The sequence below is a fragment of the Miscanthus floridulus genome, chromosome 19 (genome assembly GCF_019320115.1).
Source record: "Miscanthus floridulus cultivar M001 chromosome 19, ASM1932011v1, whole genome shotgun sequence".
NCBI lineage: Eukaryota > Viridiplantae > Streptophyta > Magnoliopsida > Poales > Poaceae > Miscanthus > Miscanthus floridulus.
The window spans coordinates 734,955-756,231 of NC_089598.1; the positions used below are offsets into that span (position 1 = coordinate 734,955).

At 44.0% G+C, this 21,277-nt stretch overlaps 3 protein-coding genes across 5 annotated transcripts; 1 reads left to right on the plus strand and 2 right to left on the minus strand.

Annotated features, from left to right (window-relative positions):
• The first annotated feature begins 500 nt into the window (after positions 1 to 500).
• LOC136529881 (membrane protein of ER body-like protein) lies at positions 501 to 9,972 on the plus strand. The gene is made up of 10 exons (XM_066522928.1): positions 501 to 1,009; positions 4,072 to 4,716; positions 5,206 to 5,367; positions 7,353 to 7,535; positions 7,977 to 8,102; positions 8,275 to 8,403; positions 8,484 to 8,576; positions 8,750 to 8,986; positions 9,073 to 9,134; positions 9,232 to 9,972. Exons 1-10 carry the CDS (start codon positions 718 to 720, stop codon positions 9,688 to 9,690), a joined length of 2,388 nt encoding a protein of 795 aa, XP_066379025.1. The 5' UTR covers positions 501 to 717; the 3' UTR covers positions 9,691 to 9,972.
• LOC136529882 (probable methyltransferase PMT17) lies at positions 9,909 to 14,591 on the minus strand. 2 transcript variants are annotated; one of them, XM_066522929.1, is made up of 7 exons: positions 13,566 to 13,647; positions 13,325 to 13,399; positions 11,816 to 12,480; positions 11,519 to 11,729; positions 11,130 to 11,427; positions 10,578 to 11,045; positions 9,909 to 10,457 (listed from the first exon to the last, which is right to left on the minus strand). In XM_066522929.1, exons 1-7 carry the CDS (start codon positions 13,630 to 13,632, stop codon positions 10,232 to 10,234), a joined length of 2,010 nt encoding a protein of 669 aa, XP_066379026.1. In that variant the 5' UTR covers positions 13,633 to 13,647; the 3' UTR covers positions 9,909 to 10,231. The 2 variants fall into 2 exon arrangements, with proteins under 2 accessions (XP_066379026.1, XP_066379027.1); XM_066522930.1 differs by lacking the exons at positions 13,325 to 13,399; positions 13,566 to 13,647 and adding an exon at positions 13,719 to 14,591.
• Positions 14,592 to 15,772: 1,181 nt separating this feature from the next.
• LOC136529650 (uncharacterized) lies at positions 15,773 to 21,256 on the minus strand. 2 transcript variants are annotated; one of them, XM_066522725.1, is made up of 15 exons: positions 20,694 to 21,256; positions 20,350 to 20,607; positions 20,010 to 20,189; positions 19,784 to 19,919; positions 18,907 to 19,241; positions 18,381 to 18,510; positions 17,899 to 18,039; positions 17,602 to 17,646; positions 17,385 to 17,464; positions 17,197 to 17,293; positions 16,995 to 17,084; positions 16,846 to 16,899; positions 16,686 to 16,751; positions 16,424 to 16,589; positions 15,773 to 16,325 (listed from the first exon to the last, which is right to left on the minus strand). In XM_066522725.1, exons 1-15 carry the CDS (start codon positions 21,140 to 21,142, stop codon positions 16,321 to 16,323), a joined length of 2,232 nt encoding a protein of 743 aa, XP_066378822.1. In that variant the 5' UTR covers positions 21,143 to 21,256; the 3' UTR covers positions 15,773 to 16,320. The 2 variants fall into 2 exon arrangements, with proteins under 2 accessions (XP_066378822.1, XP_066378823.1); XM_066522726.1 differs by having other exon boundaries at positions 17,899 to 18,027; positions 20,694 to 21,249.
• Between the last annotated feature and the right edge of the window lie 21 nt (positions 21,257 to 21,277).

Below are 21,277 nucleotides of genomic sequence, written 5' to 3' on the forward strand. Positions count from 1 at the left end.
CAATTAATTATTATACTAGTAGTATATTATTACTCTAGTATCTTTGTATTGACCTGACCTGTGGCCTGTGGGGAAGGGGAGTGCAGCTGCAGTGCAAGTGCAAGCGATTTCCCTTTTTGGTGTCGTCAGGCAGGTCAGTCTCGTGTGTCCTCAGTCCTGACGCTCTCATCACTCACACGGCAGGCAGGCAGCCAATGGATGCCACGTTTTCTTTCTCCCTCCTGCGTTCGTTTCGTTTCCCTCCCTGCGTGCGCTTGCACAGCACAGTGACAGTCTACAGCAGCTGCCAGCGGCGGCTTGTTCCTCCCGCCTCCCGGTTGGTTCTCACCGAGTCCGTCGTCGTCGTCTTCATTTCGGCTGATGACAGCCCAACAAGACATTATTCATTAATTCCCTTTAATTGATTAATCAATCAATCAATCATTCCGTTTACTTTGCACGCGCAGTCGCCAGCCATGCTAATCACGTTCGTTCAGTTTCTTTCCTTCACGCGCACCACGACTCTGCTTCTCCTGCTGCTGCTCGGCCAGACGGACACCTCCTCCATCCCCGCCTCCTAGTCCCAGTATAAAGGAAGCAAAGCAATCCCACCCCATGTCCGTCCTCGTCTCCATCCAATCTAGGCATCATCTCAATCTCCATCTACATCTACATCTACTGGACGTGTTGTACCTGTAGACCTTCCTTCCAAGCTACTCACTCCTACAATAACACAAGATGATGGGGGTGGAGAGGCCGCCGTTGGAGCTCAAGGAGGAGCAGCAGCCACAGCTCCTCATGGAGGCCGAGGAGGAAGAAGAGGAAGACACCTCCGCCCTCCTGCACACCAGGGACAGGGAGAGGGACGGCAACAAGAAGAAGATGACGACGACGAAGATGGTGGACCAGGACCTGGAGCCCTCCGACACCGACACCGACTCAGACTCCCACTCCGACTCCGACGCAGCAGCAGCGGAGGAGGAGGCCCAGGCCCCTCACCACCAGAGCATCTTCTTGGATCCAACCCAAGGTCTGCATTTCTCCTCTCCCCTCCTCTCATTGCAGTTGTTACTTGTTAGTTGCAGACTGCAGTCTCTGTCCATTTCCATGTCCTCCTCTCCTCCTCCTCCTCCTCCTCCTCCTCCCTGCTTTCAGTAGATTTCTTCTTCTTCGTCGTCGTCTTCTTGTTTCTTTTCCCTTTTTTTCCCCTCAAAAATGTCCTGTGGCCTGTGGGGGATAGGGATTTTGGTGCCTGCCTCAATCAGACTAAGGCCATGTTTAGGTTGCAAAAAATTTCAAACTCGATGAATAATAGCACTTTCGTCTTATTTGGTAAATATTGTCCAATCGTGGATCAACTAAGCTCAAAAAATTCATCTCGTGATTTTCAACTAAACTGTGTAATTAGTTATTTTTTTACCTATATTTAATGCTAAGCCGCTAAAAATTGATGTGATATAGAGGGAGTGAAAAAACTTAGAATTTAGAGGCTAAACCAGGCCTAACGGTAGTACTACAATATAGGAATCGGGTAGATCAGGTAGAGGGACCCCCACTGCCTCAACTGTTTATTTCTCTCCTGACCTGAGTTCACTTCCATCCAATTCCAACCCAAGAGAGGCCTTGTTTAGTGCGTGAAATTTGGAATTTAGGGCTACTGTAGCACATTCGTTTTTATTTGGCAAATAGTGTCCAAACATTGACTAATTAGGCTCAAAACGTTCGTCTCGCAATTTCCCACTAAACTGTGCAATTAGTTTTTCTTTTCGTCTACATTTAATACTCCATGCACGGGCCACAAACATTCGATGTGACAGGTACTGTAGCAACTTTTTGGAAATTGAGGTGAAACTAAGCGCGCGTTTAGTTCGCGAAAAGTGCGAAATTTGGCTACTGTAGCAATTTCGTTTTTATTTGGCAATTAGTGTTCAATCATGGACTAATTAGGCTCAAAACGTTCGTCTCGCAATTTTCAACCAAACTGTGCAATTAGTTTTTATTTTCGTCTACATTTAATGCTCCATGCACGTACCGCAAGATTCGATTTGACAGATACTATAGCACTTTTTGGGAAAACTTTTCGCGAACTAAACAAGGGCTAAACAAGGGCAGAGTTGTACTCCTTCATCAGTCCTTCTCACTCAGCTCCTGTACCGGACCTCTGCTGCACCTGCACTGCATTATTGATTGCCCCCACTCGTTTTCACCACTTTCTGCTTATTATTATTGCCAAGCCAAACTTTCATGCTTCAAAGCAAAACACAATTAGCATAGTTTTTTTTTTGAAACAAATTAGCATAAATTATTAGGGATTATCATTCCATCGTTCAGTTTCTTTGACTGATAGATTAGAGGAGCTGCCTTGTATCAACTCAACCAGTATGTTTGCTGCTGCTGCTGCTGCTTTAATTTCTCTGACGATGAGGCTATCACTATCACCTGTGGTCAGGCTTCCATCAAAGTATCTAACGATAGGTGGACTTTGCACACAGATTAGATACTGGACCCGAGCCTTCTGTCTGTGTTCCTCTCCTTTTCTTCATATAAATCATTACAATTTACAAGAAAATGCATGCTAAAGATATACCAAGTATGTATAACAATTCTTCACGGGGACTCGGGGAGCACATGTTTTTCCTGCGTTGCGCTGCGCTGGGTCCGGACGAGATCAGCAATGTGCAGTACAGACTGACTTGTTGGCTTCCTCGCAATTCCTGTCCACAGCTTCCATTTCGTCGCATTGCCTGCAGCAAGCAAACAAACTTTAGCTGTATTGCAACGCACGCCTCATTTGGAACTTGGAAGCCTCTCTCTCAGCTTTATTCAGTCCTCACCACCTATGCCGGTGGCCTTGTAGATACGCTACGCTTGGACACTACTCCCTCCGTCCTAGAATATCTGTCGCTTTCGCTTCCTGAGAAACAATTTTAACAAAATATATATTAAAAAATATTAATATTTATGATACATAATTGGTATCATCGGAAAGATCTTTGAATATAGTTTTTTAATAAATTTATTTGAAGATACAAATGTTGCTAGTATTTTCTATAAATCGAGTCAAACTTGTGGCACGAAAATCGAAAACGACAAATAAATTGGGAGAGAGGGAGTAGCTAGTAACACGTATCTTTATATACGATCACATATCTATCTGCACCTACTTCCTGTCCTCATCTTTTCCTTCTTTCTTCGCAACTACTCTACTGTAGCCTAGCCCACCTTCGACAAGACACTCTTAATGTCTGTTTACAAGGACGCCCAAGGTAGGTTTTAGGATGTGTGTCCATCCCTATCTACAGCCTATCCTTTTCAAATCAAAAGCTCCTTCCTTATTCTACTAGCCACTTAGTTAGGCCGCGTTAAGAAGCCAAAATTTTTTGGTTTTGGGTACCGTAGCCCGTTTGTTTGTATTTGGCAATTAGTGTCTAATTATGGACTAATTAGGTTCGAAAGTTTCGTCTCGCGATTTCTCACCCAACTGTACAATTAGTTTTTTTTTCGTCTACATTTAGTACTCCATGCATGTGCCGCAAGATTCGATGTGACGGGTACTATGCAAAAATTTTTGAGAACTAAACAGGGCCTTAGTTCCAGTGCTGCACAAGAAAAGAAAACAGGGTTGCAGATAAATTCTTCTACTCACAGACTCAAACTTCGTGCAAGGTTAGACAGCACATCATAAAATTACCTTTCCAATTCTTGACTGAAGGTCTATGGAAGTGCCGGCACTGCGATTGGACGCACCGCTTGAGTGGTCCATGCACAGTTGATATCCTCGACCATCAGGGACACTGCATAATTGCCAGCAACCTTGATTCGTTAGTTCACAACAAACCATTATATTATTCTCCACACAGAGGTTAGTCTCGAATGCTCACAAACGTAGGATGGGTACTATACTACCTAGCGATCAGCTTCTCAAACTTTCTTTTCATGTCTTCTTCAGTCCGGCTTCATTTCTTTTCATGCCCTGTCCTCTTCTCCCAAGGTCTTACTGCACAAAACGGAATCTCTACATATGAGAAACAAAAGAGTAGCTTCTCAATGTTTCAGCTAGTACTGACATCGCTACTTTAATTTCCTTTTCAGTCTCTGGTCATGCTACTGAACTAGGTGCTGAGAACCAAGTTACAGAAGTTGGTGGCCCAAAGGAAAACGCAAACGAAACTTCAGGTGCACAAGGCAAAGAGATTGAGAAACAGGACAACGTCAGGACTCAAGAAACTAACTACAGTTCAAACAATGGCAAATTGGAAAATGGTTTACACTCTAATGGTGTGCATGAGATCTCCAGCAGCAGTGAAACCGTGACCATTGCAGATGGACTGAAACTGATTACAACCATCCGTGATGCTAGACACATCTTGCCAAACTGGAGTGGTTCTGTTGACGTTTCCAGTGGCAGCACGACTGCATCTGAAGTTCATGAAATTGAAGTTGAGAAGGATGAAATGATCACTAAGGGTGAAGTGAAAGTTGAAGAGTATGATCTTGAGAAGATTCTGGACGAGCAAGAAACCCATGACCTCTATTGCCCCAACTGCAAATCCTGCATAACTCGAAGGGTCATCCTTAAAAAGAGAAAGAGAACAGTAAGACCAGATGCACGTAAGGCACCACCAAAAAGACCACAGCTTGTAAAGCCTTCTGCCAATGTTCCAAGACAAACAGTGGATGAAGACTCGCCCGAAGTATTTAGATGCTTGTCATGCTTCACTTTCTTCATCCCAACAGGTATCACTTAACTTGCCACCACGCATTATATGTGCCTTCCTCCTTTTCATCAACTAATATCTGAGTTATTATTTACATCTGAACGTTTATATTTTTTAGTCTTTTTCTCCCAGGCAATCATGCTTTCAATTAAGCTCAATTAGCGTCAGTACATGAGTACTTATGGCTGTAGATCTACAAATAATAAATTAGAAATTATTTCTACTGTAGTTTGAGATATGTAGATCATGGTTAATTAAACATGGGTACCTTAACTGTACAAGAAACAAGACTGAAAGCCTTGCATGATTTGATCCATACATAAGTAAGTTTCTTGTTGGAAGAATGAAATACATAAAACATATTTAGGTATTTGTGCTATGACACCTCAGTGTTGACTGTAGTTTCCTATCTTAGTTTTAATCACAACTCCATGTACCTGTGCTTCTACAGTTGTTACTAGTAGATATTATTTCTAATGTGCCAGTTTAATATTTCTGTTGCCACCAGGTTGCAATTTTAATATATTCCGTATATTTGAAAGGAGGGATATAAACCAACAAGTTCAAATTCATCATTCTTCTGCTTCACAACAGACGTCTGAAAACTGTGGAAGTTGGTTTCTTTCTTGTTTCCAGACAGCAGATAGTCCAAAGCCATCAAATAATGCAGGTATTGTAATGTATAATGTACTTCAGGGTGTTTTCCTAGTAGCATTACTGTAGTACAAAACCCAGGTTGATTTGCACTATAGTTTAATCTACCATGCTTTAAAAGTTCCCAGGCTTTATTTGTTAAAAAAAAGTTAACAGGCTTTTTTTTTAACGAAAAAAAGTTACCAGGCTTTCCCAGAGTAGCAAATGTTCCTCTTTATAAGTTTTTTTTTCTGCTCGTTACCATCAGAAGCTCATGAAGGAATTATAGCATTGGTGTCTTACTGTCGGTGTTTTGGACCGGGGGGGGGGGGGTCCTCAACCAACGAGTGAAAGTGTATTGCGTGCCCCTAATGCCGGATGGTGATGCAAAGAGACACAAGGTTTATACTGGTTCAGGCAATAGGTGCCCTACGTCCAGTCTGAGAGAGCGATCTTGTATTCCTTGCACCGAGGTGCTTGTACTAGGGGTTTACAAGCTGGGCGAGAGAGGGAGCCGGTCCCAGGTCTCTGCGTAGAGTAGTGTGGGTTGCTTGAGATGTTGATCTCTCGCGGTGAAGAAGTCTGTGTTCTATTCGCTTGTGCGGGTCGCGTGTTCTTCTTCTTCGTCCCTAGAAGTGGCCCTGGTCGCTCCCTTTTATAGTCGAAGGGAGGCACAGGGGCGGTATATGTATTAGCTACGTGGCATTCTTTGGCAGGGGCGGCATGTTCGAGCCCTGCTGCTTGTCACTGTGGCGGTATGGTCGGTGGAGCGGTCTTGTCTTCGGTGCACTGGAGTGACGCGCCGGTCACGCCCGATCCTGTGCGACGTGGGGGCACCTGTGGTGGCCCCGCAGGCGTGCCTTCTTCTGTTGGAGACGTGCTGGTCACTGTAGGTTTGACCGGTGCAGAGTGCCAAGGCCGGGTTGAGGCGATGGCGTGGGTACGCTGATTCCGAGGCTACAGGAGCTAGGCCCTGTACACGACGTGGGAGCTCCTGCGGTCTGACGCAGGGCATGGCGCGTACCGCGGGTGACGTGCTGATCCCAGAGCGCTGACAACATAGAGAGCCGAGGCCCAGTCGATGCAGAGGTTGGACCGTCGTGGGGGGCTCGGCGGGCGCGAGTCCCGATGCTACAGGAGCCCGGAAGCGGGTAGCCGAGGCTCGGAGGGAGCAGATGGCCTTGCTCGTCGTTTCCGATGCTACAGGGACTCGGACGTGACTTTCCACGCCGCGTTGTCCTTGGAGCAGGGGTTAGGCAGCACAGCGTAGCACGGGCGTCAGCCGTGGGCACAGTGCCGAGCACAGCGGCCGGTAACCCCCGCCCCGTCCTATCCTGGGTGGCAGGGCGTTAATGTGACTTCCGTCTTGTCGGCCACTCTGCTGTACTGTGCCGTCGTGCGGCTGACGTTGTGGGAGTGGTTGAACGCTTTAGTTGGATGTGACGTCTTGTTAGAGAAATCGGTCAAGGCGGCGGTGGCGGGGTAGATGCCGAGCCGGCCTCGAGCGAGTCGGTAACTGGGTGCTCGTCCGAGGCCTCGTGGCGCGGGGCCTTGGGCGAGCCGGAGAATCGGAACCTCGTCCGAGGCCTTGCGGTGTGGGGCCTCGGGCGAGTCGGAGAATCGATACTTCGTCCGAGGTCTTGCGGTGTGGGGCCTCGGGCGGGTCGGAGAATCGGTGGCTCGTCCGAGGCCTCGTATCGTGGGGCCTCGGGCGAGCCTGCTTCGGTTCTGGGCCGAGCCTGCTTCGGTCGTGCTTCGGTGGGCCGGACGATCCAGCTGGGCCTCGGATGTGGCGGGTTTGCCTGCGGTTGTTTTTTGGTTTCGTTATTTACAAGGTCTAAGTGATTTTTTCGGTTCTTGCTTAGGGTACCCCTTTTTATGGTATCCGATACTTACTTTTGGTGCTATGACAGTTTCTCGACCAATGGCATTGTTACGAACTATTAAGTAACTTTTTGATGAGCACTGTACTCTGAAGGGTAGTAATACATGCTAAGGTTCTGATCAACAAGTATGTTACAGATTCATTGGAGGAGCCATTATTAAGTGATTCACAGAGGACCGATCCTCTAACTTCAGTTCAAGACAACACACCAGCAGAACAATCGAAGAAACCATCACCAGCTGGATCCCAAACTACAACTGCTACGAATGAAGTAAAACAGTCGTTCAGTAAATTCCATGCATCATCTACAGTTGTGACAGGTTTGTTTCTCTATAGAACATGCCATCATGAGCACTCAGCTATGGGATAATAATATTTTTGGGTTAAGAAAGCACAATTTTATTGGCATGTCAAGTAATCTATAGCTGCCTAGAGGGTGCCAGTAAAGCTACCATGTTGTTTTGTCGTCTGAAATTTTTACATACAAACTGTGGAGTAATTCTAAAGTTTTTTCTTAATAACAAAAACAATAATGCTGTAATGCTGCTGAAATAGTAAGATATTACCATGTTACACGGAGCTTAATACTTATTTAATGCAGTAACACTCTTTTCTTTTTTCATTAGAAATAACCAGAGAATAAGTCAGGAAATTTAGCCTCACTAACTACCCATGTTGCAGTTTGTTCAGAACTAGTATAATCAGCTAGTGCCTCAATGTTATGAAAAAGAGTAACAAAAAAGTATAAACCTCTTATGCAGGATCCACGAAGATAGAGTCAGTACATGTAAATGTGCAGCAATACGGAGCGCACCAAGAACAAATTCCTCTCTCACAGCCTGCTGGTGATACTAAAACTGATACCAGTCATCTAGGTCACAAAGAAGGTAGGTCTGATTAATTAGACAACAACTATCAGGAAGTTAGACTCATTAACTTACACATATTACTTGCAGCACCACAGTTTGTTTAAGACACCTAGCATCACAATGTGATGAAAAGGAGTAACAAAAAATTATAAGCCTCTAATCTTTCAAAAAAAAAAACCCTCTTATGCAGAATTCACGCAAATAGAAGCAGGGAATGTGGTAACTGTGCAGCGTAATGGAGAAAGCCAAGAGCAAATTCCTCTCTCGCAGCCCTCTGGTGATACTGCGACTGATTCGATGCACCTAGGTCAAAAACAAGGTAGATTTGTTAATTTGTATAAACTATGTCAATAGAATATGCATGTTTGCATTTGTAACATTTTTGTTTTCTTGTTACAGATATTCTGGAAGGTGTAACGGCACCCTCTGATAACAGCCCATTTTTCAGTCAACCATTTTTTGAGCCAGTACTCCCAATAAAAGTTTTGCCGGGTATGGTGTATTTGCTTGTCATATATCTCGTTCACAGTATTTCGAGGCTCATTTTACATGTAGTGTTCATATGCTCAAAATTAATTAAGCTACATTTGGCTCCACCTCATACAGTATTGTACCACAGTATTTGAGATTATTTTGTTTATATAGTAAATGATGATGGCCTGCAGGAGAGGACCAACTTCAGACGGTTGAGAAACCAACTTCAGTTATTCGTCAACCAGCTGAGCCAGAAGCTCCACCTCATACAGTATTGGCAGTCCCTGAGGCTGAGACACCAGTTCCTGCATCATCAGCTCCAAGGGATGAATGGGATATACTGAAAGCAATAGTGTATGGTGGCCTTGTTGAATCAATCACAAGCCTCTCAGTTGTATCAGCAGCAGCAGCAAGTGGTGCCAAGACTTGTAAGTTTCTTTCTTGGTTCTTGCATTAATGGATGGCATCGCCCAAATTCCCCTTGTTTTAATGCTATTATGTTGTTCGTCTGCAGTGGATATATTCATCTTGGGCATAGCAAACCTTATTGGCGGACTTCCTGTAATTTACCACAATGTAACATACTGTTCTTGCCTGAATTTTAGACAATCTCTTTGTGATGACCATGCAAGACAGACATCTGACAAATTGAAGGTTCCTTTGTCACAAACAGATTGCTGATCTGCGAAACACAGGAGATGTAGCCGAAAACAGTGAGCAAGTGGGGCACTACTGGCTAGAGCTGGGAAGGCGATCAAAGTACCAGTTGCACATGGTGATAGCCATACTGTCATACATCCTCTTCGGGCTGCTGCCACCAGTCATCTACGGACTGTCATTCAGGACAAGCGACAACAGGGAGAACAAAATGTTGGTGGTCGCTGCTGTATCTCTCCTGTGCATTGCGCTGCTCGCAATTGGAAAGGCGCATGTTAAGAGGCCCAGGACTTACTTCACAACCCTCCTCTACTACCTGTCCATTGGATTCAGCGGTTCCGGGTTGTCGTACGTCGCAGGCGTCCTCATCACGAAGCTTCTGGCACACTTTGGTATCATTGATCAGGGTGGTGCATCAGCTCCTGCTCCTCCAGGTCTCTCATTCCCTGAAGCAGCCGCCTGGGCTTCCTACTGAGCCTGGAGCCCTCATTTAGTTGTTTTGATGGTACAATAGATTATCTGGGCACACACACACATCTGCATGGAAACACGGTTGTTTTGATGGTCCAAAATAGATTATCTGGGCACACACACACACATCTGCATGGAGACGCTATCTTCGATTCAGAGTTTTTATGCTTTTTTTTTCACAGCACTTGGCCATAGTATAATCTTCATCACAGAATTCGTCTGTACCACAACCTTGTCATCATATTTTTGACAGGAACATATTATCAGTTACAATCTCCTTTTGTCACATCAGGCATCAGCTTATTAGATTGCAATAGCGCATCAAAATATGAGTGAACATCTTATACACCATTGCAATGTGTCACATACATGCTATGTGGCTAATGAAGATGTTTGGTATCAATTCCAGCTACACGGTTCACATGCCTCCTATATACAGATATCCTGAAGCCAGGAGAAAAAAATGGCGACGAAGACTGAACCGACAGGCAAGTCATGTCTAGATTTTTGGTTTTCGCAGATGAAGAACAGTACCAAGGCAGCGATTATTGCTTTTGCACTGGCTTCCCGGTCCAGTAAGTCTTGACAGCCACTAGGATCTTGTCAGGGTTGAACGGACCGGACTCGTGATCCATAATTTGGCTCTTCCACCTCATGCCTCCAGTGATAGCTTGTACCTTCACCAGCACCTCCACGTTGTCCCTGATGATCACAGTCCCTTCAGGCCTTAGAATCCGGTCCATCTCAAGGAGGATGTATGTTATGTCACACCTGTGATTGCTCCATCATTAGTATCTACTTGTATAAGCTGGACTTGTTACAACCTTATTACCAAAGAAGGCAGGAAGGAAAATTTCTAGAGCAAAATTGAACAGCAAAGATATTCCTTACCTATCCTGGTAACTGCTGAAAATTTTATCAGCATGGATGAGGTCGTAGGTCCTCGGGTATGTTGAGAAAGCCTCACACCAGTCCTGGTAGGTGCCAATAAACCCTCGTTCATAAATAACACCGAGGGTGTCATGCGCCAAGCCTGAAGGCACAACATTCATCACCCAAAGAGGGTACTCCATCAATGCAGCTGCAAAACCCCCTATCCCTGCATTCATGTCCATCACGTTCCTGTATCGTCTTTTGCCCAGTGGTGGAATCAATTTCTTGTAGTGATTCACTCTCTCTGACCACACCTTGTTATCCCCTTGGAACTTCTCAGGGGTGAAGCCTGGAACTGAACCGCGAATTATTCTTGGGGGAACAGCAAATGCCCTTTTTGGCCATCTCTCAAGGGCTCCACCAGCAACTTCATCTTCACTCTTCACATCTGGGAGAGGAGATATGCAAGTGTCCATCTTCTTGTACCTAAATTGTTCAGATCAGGATGAGCTGCTGCAACCAATTGAGCAAACACTTCACAAAAAGAGAGAAAAGCAGCAGAAATCTTACCAAGCAGAATCCACATCATTGCTCTTACAAATCTGCGGAGCATCATAGACCTTCCTACTGTCAACACATTCTACGTGATTGATAGGTTTCTGCCATATAGCAAGATCACCTTTCTCTATGACCTTCTTCCAGCAGAGCCGTTTCGCTAAGTCCTCAATCTCATCTTGCTCTTGCTTCAGGTCTTCTTCTGTCCTCTCCCACCCCTTGTAGTGTCTCTTCCAGTGGATTGGAGGCCCAGAGAGGATCCAGTAGCCCCCTGGTCTAAGAACTCTGTCTACTTCAATTAGATAGATGCCATCTGTTCAGACAAATCATGTGGAATTATCTTAATCAGTTTGTGTTCGATGTAATGTAACTGTAAGCTGTAACAAATAAGGAAACAAATTTACCAAGCTTATTCCATGGGATCAAACATCTAGAGCAGTGCGCCATGTCAAATGCTCTAGCGGGATATGGGATTCTTTCAGTCCCTATCACTCCAATCATGGCTGGTACCCCCCGTTCCAATGCAAACTGTACCTGTGCCTCATGAGAATCCCTTGGCGCAAAAGACATGGTGGTGATGTTCCTCTTCATAAGATAAGCACCCCAGCTTGCAACCTGTACAGCAGCAAAGATACTATCATCCCCAGATCCTGAGAAGGAATCACAGATAATATCATAGAAACATTGCTCTAGTCACTCACCCCACATCCAGTATCAAGTGCAGTTCGGATGTTGCCTTCATTCAATGGTACAAGGGCATTTATGTCATCAATATAAGCATCGGCACCATGTGGGAACATGGTGCCACCTCCAGGGAATCTAAGCAGGTCTCCCTCAACATGAATCCAGTTCTGAACAGCCTTCTCGATACTGAGCTCTCGATGAGGGATGTTATTGAACCAAGCATAGTCGCGACTTTTTGGCCACTGGAAGGGGTTGTTATAGTTTGGAGGCGCAGGGATCAAGCATCGGAGCATGTCCTCTTTCTTTGGGCAGTGCCGCTCCCTGTACTGCATCATTTTCTTTGGGAACTTCCTAGCCCTCCTTGGATCTTGGCAAGGGGTATACTCACTGTACTTGAGCAGGCAAGGTGTGAATTTCTCCACCGCAAGTGCCGATTCATTGAAGCCCACCTGGTGGTGGGCTTGGAAATCCAGGCGAGCACCAGATGACCGCACATGATCTTTGCACTGGGTTCTGGTACTTATTAAGGAAGAGCTAATGCCATTTGAGGTGCCTTGCCAAGCACCAAGAATGTACGCTGTGACACAGAGGCCAATGACACCTATGGTGAGAGTTACACGCATCCTTTGGAATTCTGGGTGGCGCACCTTGGGGGATCCATCCTGTTCTTTTGCCATTAGAGCTGCAAGAAATTGGAAATGAGCACATACATAGAGCGCAATATATTTCGCATGACAGGTAATTTCATATGTCAGGTAAGAAATGAAACAAGGGAGCAAAGTTGGGGAAGCTAAACAGGGTGATTGAGAATGAACTAGATTAATACCATCATAAATTTTTACAGTTTTGAAATAAGCCACTACTATTCATAAAACAGGAAATATGCCATTAGGGAGAAAACACATATAGAAATATCATGAAATTCTGTACTACTCCCTCCAGTCATAAACAGATGACGTTTTTGGACTGCAACAAGTAACTAATTACAAGAGAAAATGTCATCTAATTATGGACGGAGGTAGTGCCATATTACAAAAACCCCAGAAATTTGTAGTATGGTTCCACATTTCCACTATCATGGATTCTGTAACGGATTTTTTTTTCTTTCAAATCTGTGAAATTTATAAGTGATGAAATTTATAATGGCATGAATCTCATTAACCCCCCACCCTGTTTGTTATATAGAAAGAAATCTGAAACAGGCAACTCGATTTAGTTGCTGAGGTGGGAAGTTAGAAAGGTAAGCAGCAGGCAGCAAAAAAGATGTAGTACCCCTAACCCTCTGTTTCCTGTCCCCAAAGAAGAAAGTGGACTGCAGAAAGCAGAGAAAGGCACTGCCGACTCATCATCATTCTTTGCGAGATAATAACAATACTACACTGCCGAACAGAGGCAAGTCGATGCAAAGCAACTATACTTGAGTGGGCAGGCATGTGGTGTGATGATTAAAAGTATGAATTGAGCAGGGCAGTACCGTAGGAGTGAGTAAGAAAGTTTGCAATTTTGCAGCAAGGTAACCAACCAACCAGGTGAAGAAGAAGAACCCTCAGAAAAAGGGGTAACTCGCGGACAGTTTTGGCGGTGGTGTGGGAAACGAAACCCTACGGAGGGAAATGAAACCTCATTGAAATGACAAAAAGAGCATATTTTGGATAAACATGGGGGGAATTATACTCTCTCTCTCTCTTTTAATTAGGAAGTGGTGGTGGAAGAATCAAAATCTCGTGGTCTTCAGTACCAAGCAGAGGGAATAAACAAACATAGTACCAGGTACAGAATGTAGGGTAACAAGTTGAGATGTGGTTGTGACTTGTGAGCGAGTACCGAGTAGCATGACAGTTGACGGAGAAGAAGGAATCCCTAATAAACAGAGGAACCTAAGCATGAAACTCACTTCACTTGATTGTCCCCCAGCCTTACCTTGAAGAAGCGGAAGTGTTGGATTTGCAGTCCGGAGTGGTGTGTTGGCGGGCGCAGGAGAATCGGCGGGCGGGACGGGAGCCCGGAGGCGGAGAGAGAGGAAGGAGGGAGAAGGCCAGGAGGGAGGAGGGAGAGGAGAGGATGGAAGCCTCAGCCGCCGCAGCAGCAGGAGGAGGAGCGGAGGACTCGCTCAGTGAACCGCAAGGGCTCTCTTCTCTTCTCTTCATCCAGACACAGGAAGGATAGGAATAGAACGCAGGCATCCAGCCCAGCCCGGATTGAGGACCACCCAGGCCCTTACTCATTGCACGGCCCGTGGATCCATCTGGTGACTCAACGCATGGAGCGTCATGGTCTGAAACAAGAAAATTTTAATTTTTACTGTACCTTTATTTATTTATTAGATCCTTTTTTACAGCCATAGAATTGCCCAAATGAAAAGTTTGTACAGTTATACTTTTCTAGCTCTCTTTTTTTATGTTATACCATTAACATTTTCTTCTTCTGTTATTAATATATTTTAAATCAGTAGGGGCTACCCCTCCTGTTTCTTTAAAAAAATATTATCGGTTGCTTTTAAAAAAAAAAGTCTTTCATTTCTGCTCTTGCTCTTATGAATGAATTCAGATTTTTCTTTCGTCTGTTAAGTTTCCAATCCTAATACTGTAACTTTGTTAATTTATTATATGCTCCTAACATGTGCATTGTTTCCAAGGATCGACCAGCAGTTCCAAAACTACTAGTAACATCAGTTCGTTCGTTCAACGCATGATTTTTTTTATATTATATACTACTATAATTTACATTGACATCTTATTAATGCGGCCAATATATTATATTACTGTTATTTTACATTAATTGCCATCTTATCATTGTTTTTTTCTCCTCACAATGCAAGTGAGTAGTGGAGACACAGAAACCACACATTTTTGTAGAAGAGTCGTGCCAAGCATGCAATAGTATGTACGTAGCCTGAAAACCAAAATAGCAAGAAACACTGGAACTTAAGTCAGCCAGCCATAGCAGACTAGACTACATGCATGGATCATATCGGAGAGAGAGAGAGAGAGAGAGAGAGAGAGAGAGAGAGAGAGAGAGAGAGAGAGAGAGAGAGAGAGAGAGAGAGAGAGAGAGAGAGAGATCCAAAACACAAACAAATAAAACGAGAGAGATGTTTGCCTGATCCCGCTTGATCGATAGATAGATCCGATCGATCCAAGAGAGAGAACTAGGAACGTATGTCAATGTCCGAGCAGCACAACGACTCCAGTGCCATGCATTCATAGGCAAAGGGTAACCTGCCTTCTTGCTCGATCGATGACCAATTACAAATATATATAAATTAATATAGTATCGATGCATCCATCCATATATGCAGATGAATGGGTTCCAAATTAAATTAAAATTCGTCAAAGGACCTAGCAAATAGGTAGAGAACAATCTCCCTATATATACTAACCAGAGAGCAGAGAAGCAACATTGCAAGAACACACGGAACTCAAACAGAAACCAGGTGAGTGACAACAGCTGATGAAGGGAACTTCTTTTAATTAAAAAAAATTTAAAGAAGCAAACAAATTAGTACGAGAGGAGAAGAGATCATCAGAGAGAGAGAGAGAGAGAGAGATGCATGGCTCAAGAGTCAAGAGAGATCGATCGAGATGGATCGGAGAAATAAAGGAAGTTGCTGTTATATAGCGAGCGAGAACTGAAGCGCACCACAAAGACTCACGCAGAAACTGGAGAGTCGCGCCGGCCCTCCAATTTCACGAATTTCTCGGATCGGAGGAATTCACGGAAATTCGTTGCAACAACATTATCCCATCAGGTCAGAGTTAGTTCCGTCCCAGCATATATATTTATGCCTTGTTTGGATGCGCATACATTCTAGATTGGAGTAAAATTAAACTAAGTACCCATTTCAATCCATTCAACCCATATGAATTGAAGTGGATATATATGCTTACAAAAAAGGCCATAAGTGTATTTATTATCTTTGTAATGTAATTCCTTTTTATTTGATTGATGAGACGGTAATTCTTTCTAGGCGTAACTTTTTGACAAATAAAAACGCCCATATATACATACACTGCCATCGTGTATAACATACTGTCCGAATTCACGATTATTCATACACGTCGCACATATACACATACACTATTTTTTTTAAGAACTAAATATACACATACACTTGGTAGAACCTACAATCATATATAGCTGCAACAATGCTACAGGCATATACATGTACCTGCCTATCTAAGTACCACCTCATCGATTTCTCCATCCATCTGCATCTCGCTTCATTTGCATTGTCTGTCGTCTCGCCTGCTCTTCTTCTCTGAATTACTAGTGCGTGAATATCCACTATATATACACAACTGGTATATATACTGGTATGTTGCTAGTACTCCTATAAGAATAAGAGAGAGCTCAATCTCATCTCAGACTCAACGCATACGTCTTGCCTCAGCTTTGCCGACACGTCAAGCAGCACAAAGTACCAGCACCTCCTCCGTCCTATATCCGATTTACTGCAACAATGGTCTCTGCACTGCATTCCACTTCACTCCAAGAACAGAAAACCACCAATGTACATGTCTCATCAGCCTGCACAGCAAACGAATAAGTATTATATACCATCGGTCCATCACCATGAATCTGTGTCCATCTACCTATATATCATCACCATGCATGTGTCCACCTACCTTGCTCTGTCTCGTGTTCCAACAAGCCATCCCAACGGCTTTTCAGGATCTCATACGCCTCCGAACATGGGAGACCAATCACACTTGACCCGTCATCAGTTGGAAGCTCAATCACCAGCCCCAGCCGCACTAGTGTCTCCATAGCCTTGTCAATCGGCATCTCAATCTACAAGCAGATCCGAACACCTTTAGAATTTCCATAATCTATTCGCATCACATGCCACACCATGAGAACGAGAACAATGTATCCATAGGCTTTCACCTTTGCCTTGAATTTCTCGTACATAAACTGCTCGCACGTATCTCTTAGGCTTGCACGAGATGATACCTGCAAAGGACCATACACAGGTGGACTAGTTAGTGTCAGTCAGTTTCAAAACGAACTAGTAGGTATCAGCGTATCAAAGGTGAACATGCCATACCTGATACTTCTTTCTGCAGAGTAACATAGCATATGCCAAAAGTGCTTCTTTGTACTGCACAAAAGCAAATCATTAAAGGAATCGTTTGCCTCAAACAGCAAGCCGAAAATTAAGAATCATGCTTTGCCTGCTCGGTGATGAATACAAACCTGTTGTTGCTCGGAAGCATCGAGAAGGAAGTAAACCGAGCCAAACCCACTTGCCAATGTCTTCTCATATAGTGTTTGATTCACCAGAAGCTGGAAAAAAAAAAGATATACATTCAACTAAAGGATCTATCGTGTTGTAACAAACAACAACAACAAGGATCTATCGTGTTGTAACAAAGGGAAAAAAAAGCAAATGATGTACCTGGTATCTATCCCGGGTCTGTTTGTAGCCCAGTGCCACACGGAACGCAAGTATGACAAGTGCACTACCAGCAACTATATCAAGAAGAAAAGCTGACCTGCATTACCATGCAAGAAAAAAACCACTATATATAATTTTATTAATTAAAAATGTAGTTCCATCAGCTTATACTGATACAAATTACATACGGAGATGAGGCTAAACTCTCAAATTTGTAGTTGACGACGTATGCCAATAGACCTATTACAGTAGCAATATCTAGCCTTACCTGCATTAAAGGCAAACTATCAACAAACGTATGTGCAGGAACAGAAAAGAATCTCATGTATGTATACAAGTCATATAGTAAGGGTCCACATCGACAACAGGTGATTAGAGTAAAAAAAAGGTTAGATAGAGAATTACTGTATCTAGGATGCGGAAGGACAATTTCTTGTGGGGAAAAACTACCTGCAGACAAATTTTAGCATGACAGTCACTATGATGCCAATACAACAGTGTGAAGGCTTTTTAAGGCTTCATCAGTACTAAAGTAATCAAGACAATAGATTTCTCATCTGAGTAACGACAATAGATAGCAAGCCTTCTAACTAGGATGATATTAATGAAATGTATTCTAGATCTGGGAAACATTGTTTTCCTTAAACATCTAGGAAACAATAAATTTTATTTTTCCGGTTTATCTGAGACTCAGGGACTTACTGGCAGATCTGGGATCGGAATCCTCTCATAAATTTTCAGTTGTAGTGGAAGCATCTCAGATGTATCCTTCTTTTCACTTTGAGCAGCTTCATCAGTGTAAAGTAGTATTAACTCCTGGAATGCTGGTTCCTGGCCAAGTTTCTAGTTTAATTTGAGACCCAAGTCTATGCAGAACAAAAGATAAATCATTTAAATATTGCCAGTTCTCTATCCTTGGTAGTAGCATGTCAAATTATTTTGAACAAAGGCTGCGCCCATCCTATGCGATTTTAATTGCTTTTATAGCCTTTTTTTTGTATTGCTGTCCAAGGCACTTCATGGCCATGTGTCTGTTTTTAGTGTAACCTATTCTTTTTTTTTCTGTTGCACTTGATGTAAGCATGTGATCAATCAGCTATTGAACCAACACAACCACTCACACCTTTTCATCGCAACAATCATATCATAAGAAATGGATGACCCAAAATCAACTTTCTACATACCTGAAGAGTAGACCTCCCAAACAGAATACCAAAAGAAGCTTTCACTATCTCCCAAATATTGTTATTGCAAGATTCTCTGCTTGCAGGTTCCCATATATTAGCAAGGGTAATTCTTGGTAGAAAGTTTGGCCTACGAAGTCATGAAATATGATATGAGTGGTCGAGTTATATAATATCACAACAAAAGAAATTAGCAAGCAAATGAGTCAATGACCATTTCCTATAATTTTTCGGGTATAATTTTGTTTTTTATAGCAAACTCTTTCCACATTTATGTATATAAACAATAAAATGGTAATAGTAATATCGATTGTAGCTAGAAGAATATGTGCAAAGGAACAATCGAATATGGGCTATGCTTCAGAAATCTGGAAGTTTATAACAAGCTTGGTCATCAGATCCTTATGCAATAATTCTGTAGAGCTGGGCTGCATTCATTTGCACAAACTACAAATATTACCAAGATGTAATAAAGTATCCCTAAAGTGAAGAGAAAACTACAGTATACATATACTTGGGCTCTAACCTCACATGTCCTTCAAGATGTTTAGTTTCATCGTTGGATCTTATCGTTGCTTCTGGCAGAGAAGGTATTAACCCAGTCCATTTAAGCAATCTTCTTAACAGTCTTCCACGAGGACCAACAGGTGACAGAATTCCTTCATAACGAGAGACTGCCCTTTGTGCAGCGATCCAAATAGGAACATCTGCATCAGGTAACTGATCAGAGCTAAGCTTGTCCCATGAAGAGCATTCTATCAACAGCAGTGAATTATCTGCATAAGTTTGCTCTTTAAGCCAGAGTCTTAATTTGTCAATCCAGATCTGAAATCCCGGATTATCTGTTGTTCTTTTCAAAGCCTGCCATGAACTAAAATAATCACATACAATTAGCCAAAAGTTCTGAGTGACACGCAAAATCCGTAAGAGTTCAGAAAAAAGGAACATAACTGGAATGCCGATTTCATAACAAGTTGCCTAGAAGTAGCAAAATCTGCAGCATTTAAATTATTCCCGAATTCTGATAGTTAGCTAGCTCATTTGCAATGGTCTAAGAGCGCAGATGGATTGTAGCAATAGATGCTTTTGAGTTAATTGGCCAAAGAACTAAAAGCACATGTACTGTGATGCACAATAATAAAACTGCAGCTCCTAAACTGTTAGGAAATTTATGATTTATGATGACATGTATAGATAATCCGAGACAAATGTTACTTCCGCACTAGAACCATCTCTTTCAACTCTGTGTGTGTACTGTGTACAACAGTATTAGAGCCACTAAAGAGTTAGTGTTGATTACTTGATTGCATGACAGGTGAACAGGATATAATAGTAAGTAAGAGGTCACAGTCACATTGAAGATCATGAACACAAGGCATGTGAGGACAGAAAGATTGACTGACCTCATTAAGCCATTTGCCTGGCTTTTTCAAGGGCTTGGAGAGGCCGAAGAAGACATTCTGCAAGAATTTTGATTGCAAGTAATCAAGTTTCTCAACCAACAGGAGGCCTTTCTGTCTCTCGGTTGCATATCCACGCCTGTATAAGGGAGGAAAAATAAGGGATGTCTGGAGTAATTCTACAAAGAGTGATAGTTCCTTTTAAAGATATGAAAAAGACAAGTGTGACCTGAATATTATTGCATTAGATTGAGCAGCCTTCTTCCAATCGACATAAATGGGCAGCGTGAGGAGGTAATCGCTATTCAGGGCATAGGTCAAGAGCAGATCTTGTGCGGAGAGCTCTTCAAACTGAGCATTGCGTAGTAGGTTCATGAAGGAACGCTGAAACTGAGTTGCAAAAGCAACTCTTTTTTAGCACGGCAGTCACACAAAAGCAATCAGTCAGTAGAGGCACTAGTCAGGCCAGGTGGTTTAGCATGGATGTAGCTTACTGAATTTATAAGCAACTAGAGTTTGAGAGCATTCATGTATCCGTTTCTATCATTGTAATTTGTTATTATTATTACCTGGTCTGGGAATCAGGGTCTGGGGTTAATCCGAGCAGAGTTCTCAAGCCTAAGCATCTAGTAAGGAACAACGTGCCGTCTTCTTGGGTAATGCCAAAGAATCCAGAGGAGGCTTTGCCGTTGACGACGTCGGAGGTTGAAGAATTGTCAGTGGCACTGCCATCGCCCTCCTCCTGGTGGCGTTGCGTGAGCATGTAAGAGGTGCGCATCTCCTCGAGCATCCTCTTGTGCTCGGCGTGAAGGATGGCGTCCAAGCATCTGAAGAGCAGGGAGGGAGTGAAATGAAATAATTACTAGTACTGTGCTAGATTGTTGGCGAAGTACGGGAAATAACATAAGCACACCTGGCGCAGCGCTTGAAGTCCGCGGCGTCGGCGTCGGAAGCGAACTGCGAGAGGACGGCATCGAGGAGGGCCACCTTGGGGACGGCGATGTAGCGCTGGCGCGGCACGTGGATGCCGGAGATGCCCTTGGAGTCCGATCCTTGGGGCCCTTCCTCTTCCCAGTCGTTGGAGCCCCCCTCCGTGTCATCGCGTTGCTGCTCTTCGCCGCCCTCCGCGGTGACCACGCCGTCGGGCTGGCCCCACGGGTCGGAGCCGGAGCCGGAGCCGGAGCCGGAGCGGAGGGGATCGAACTGCACGGCGGCGGCGAGCCTAGCGGTGGAGCCGACGGAGCATCGCGTGGCAGTGGTGGATGAGGAGAAGGGCCAGGGGAAGTAACTATAGGACGCCGCCGGCAACGTGGAGAAGGAGGCCGGTACGGCGGCGAGCGGGTTGGCGCGCAGGAGGAGCATCGCTGCCGCTGCCGCTTCGGGCTGCCGTCGCCGGGAAGGCAAACTGGCTGGCGAGCATGAGTGGCGGGCAGTCGCTGAGAGCCGAGTCGGATAAACGCCCCGCACGTCCGGAGCCCGGAGCCACGTGGCTGGACG

Coding starts and splice junctions, on each gene's coding strand:
- LOC136529881 (XM_066522928.1), top strand. CDS start 718: ATGATGGGGGTGGAGAGGCCGCCGTTGGAGCTCAAGGAGGAGCAGCAG. Junction 5,368..7,352: donor AAAGCCATCAAATAATGCAG/GTATTGTAATGT, acceptor AGTATGTTACAG/ATTCATTGGAGGAGCCATTA. Junction 8,404..8,483: donor GCACCTAGGTCAAAAACAAG/GTAGATTTGTTA, acceptor TTCTTGTTACAG/ATATTCTGGAAGGTGTAACG.
- LOC136529882 (XM_066522929.1), bottom strand. CDS start 13,632: ATGCTACTCGGTACTCGCTCACAAGTCACAACCACATCTCAACTTGTT. Junction 13,400..13,565: donor TACCCTACATTCTGTACCTG/GTACTATGTTTG, acceptor TTCCCTCCGTAG/GGTTTCGTTTCCCACACCAC. Junction 10,458..10,577: donor TTCAGCAGTTACCAGGATAG/GTAAGGAATATC, acceptor GAGCAATCACAG/GTGTGACATAACATACATCC.
- LOC136529650 (XM_066522725.1), bottom strand. CDS start 21,142: ATGCTCCTCCTGCGCGCCAACCCGCTCGCCGCCGTACCGGCCTCCTTC. Junction 20,190..20,349: donor GACCCTGATTCCCAGACCAG/GTAATAATAATA, acceptor GTGCTAAAAAAG/AGTTGCTTTTGCAACTCAGT. Junction 17,085..17,196: donor AGACCCGGGATAGATACCAG/GTACATCATTTG, acceptor TTTTTTTTCCAG/CTTCTGGTGAATCAAACACT.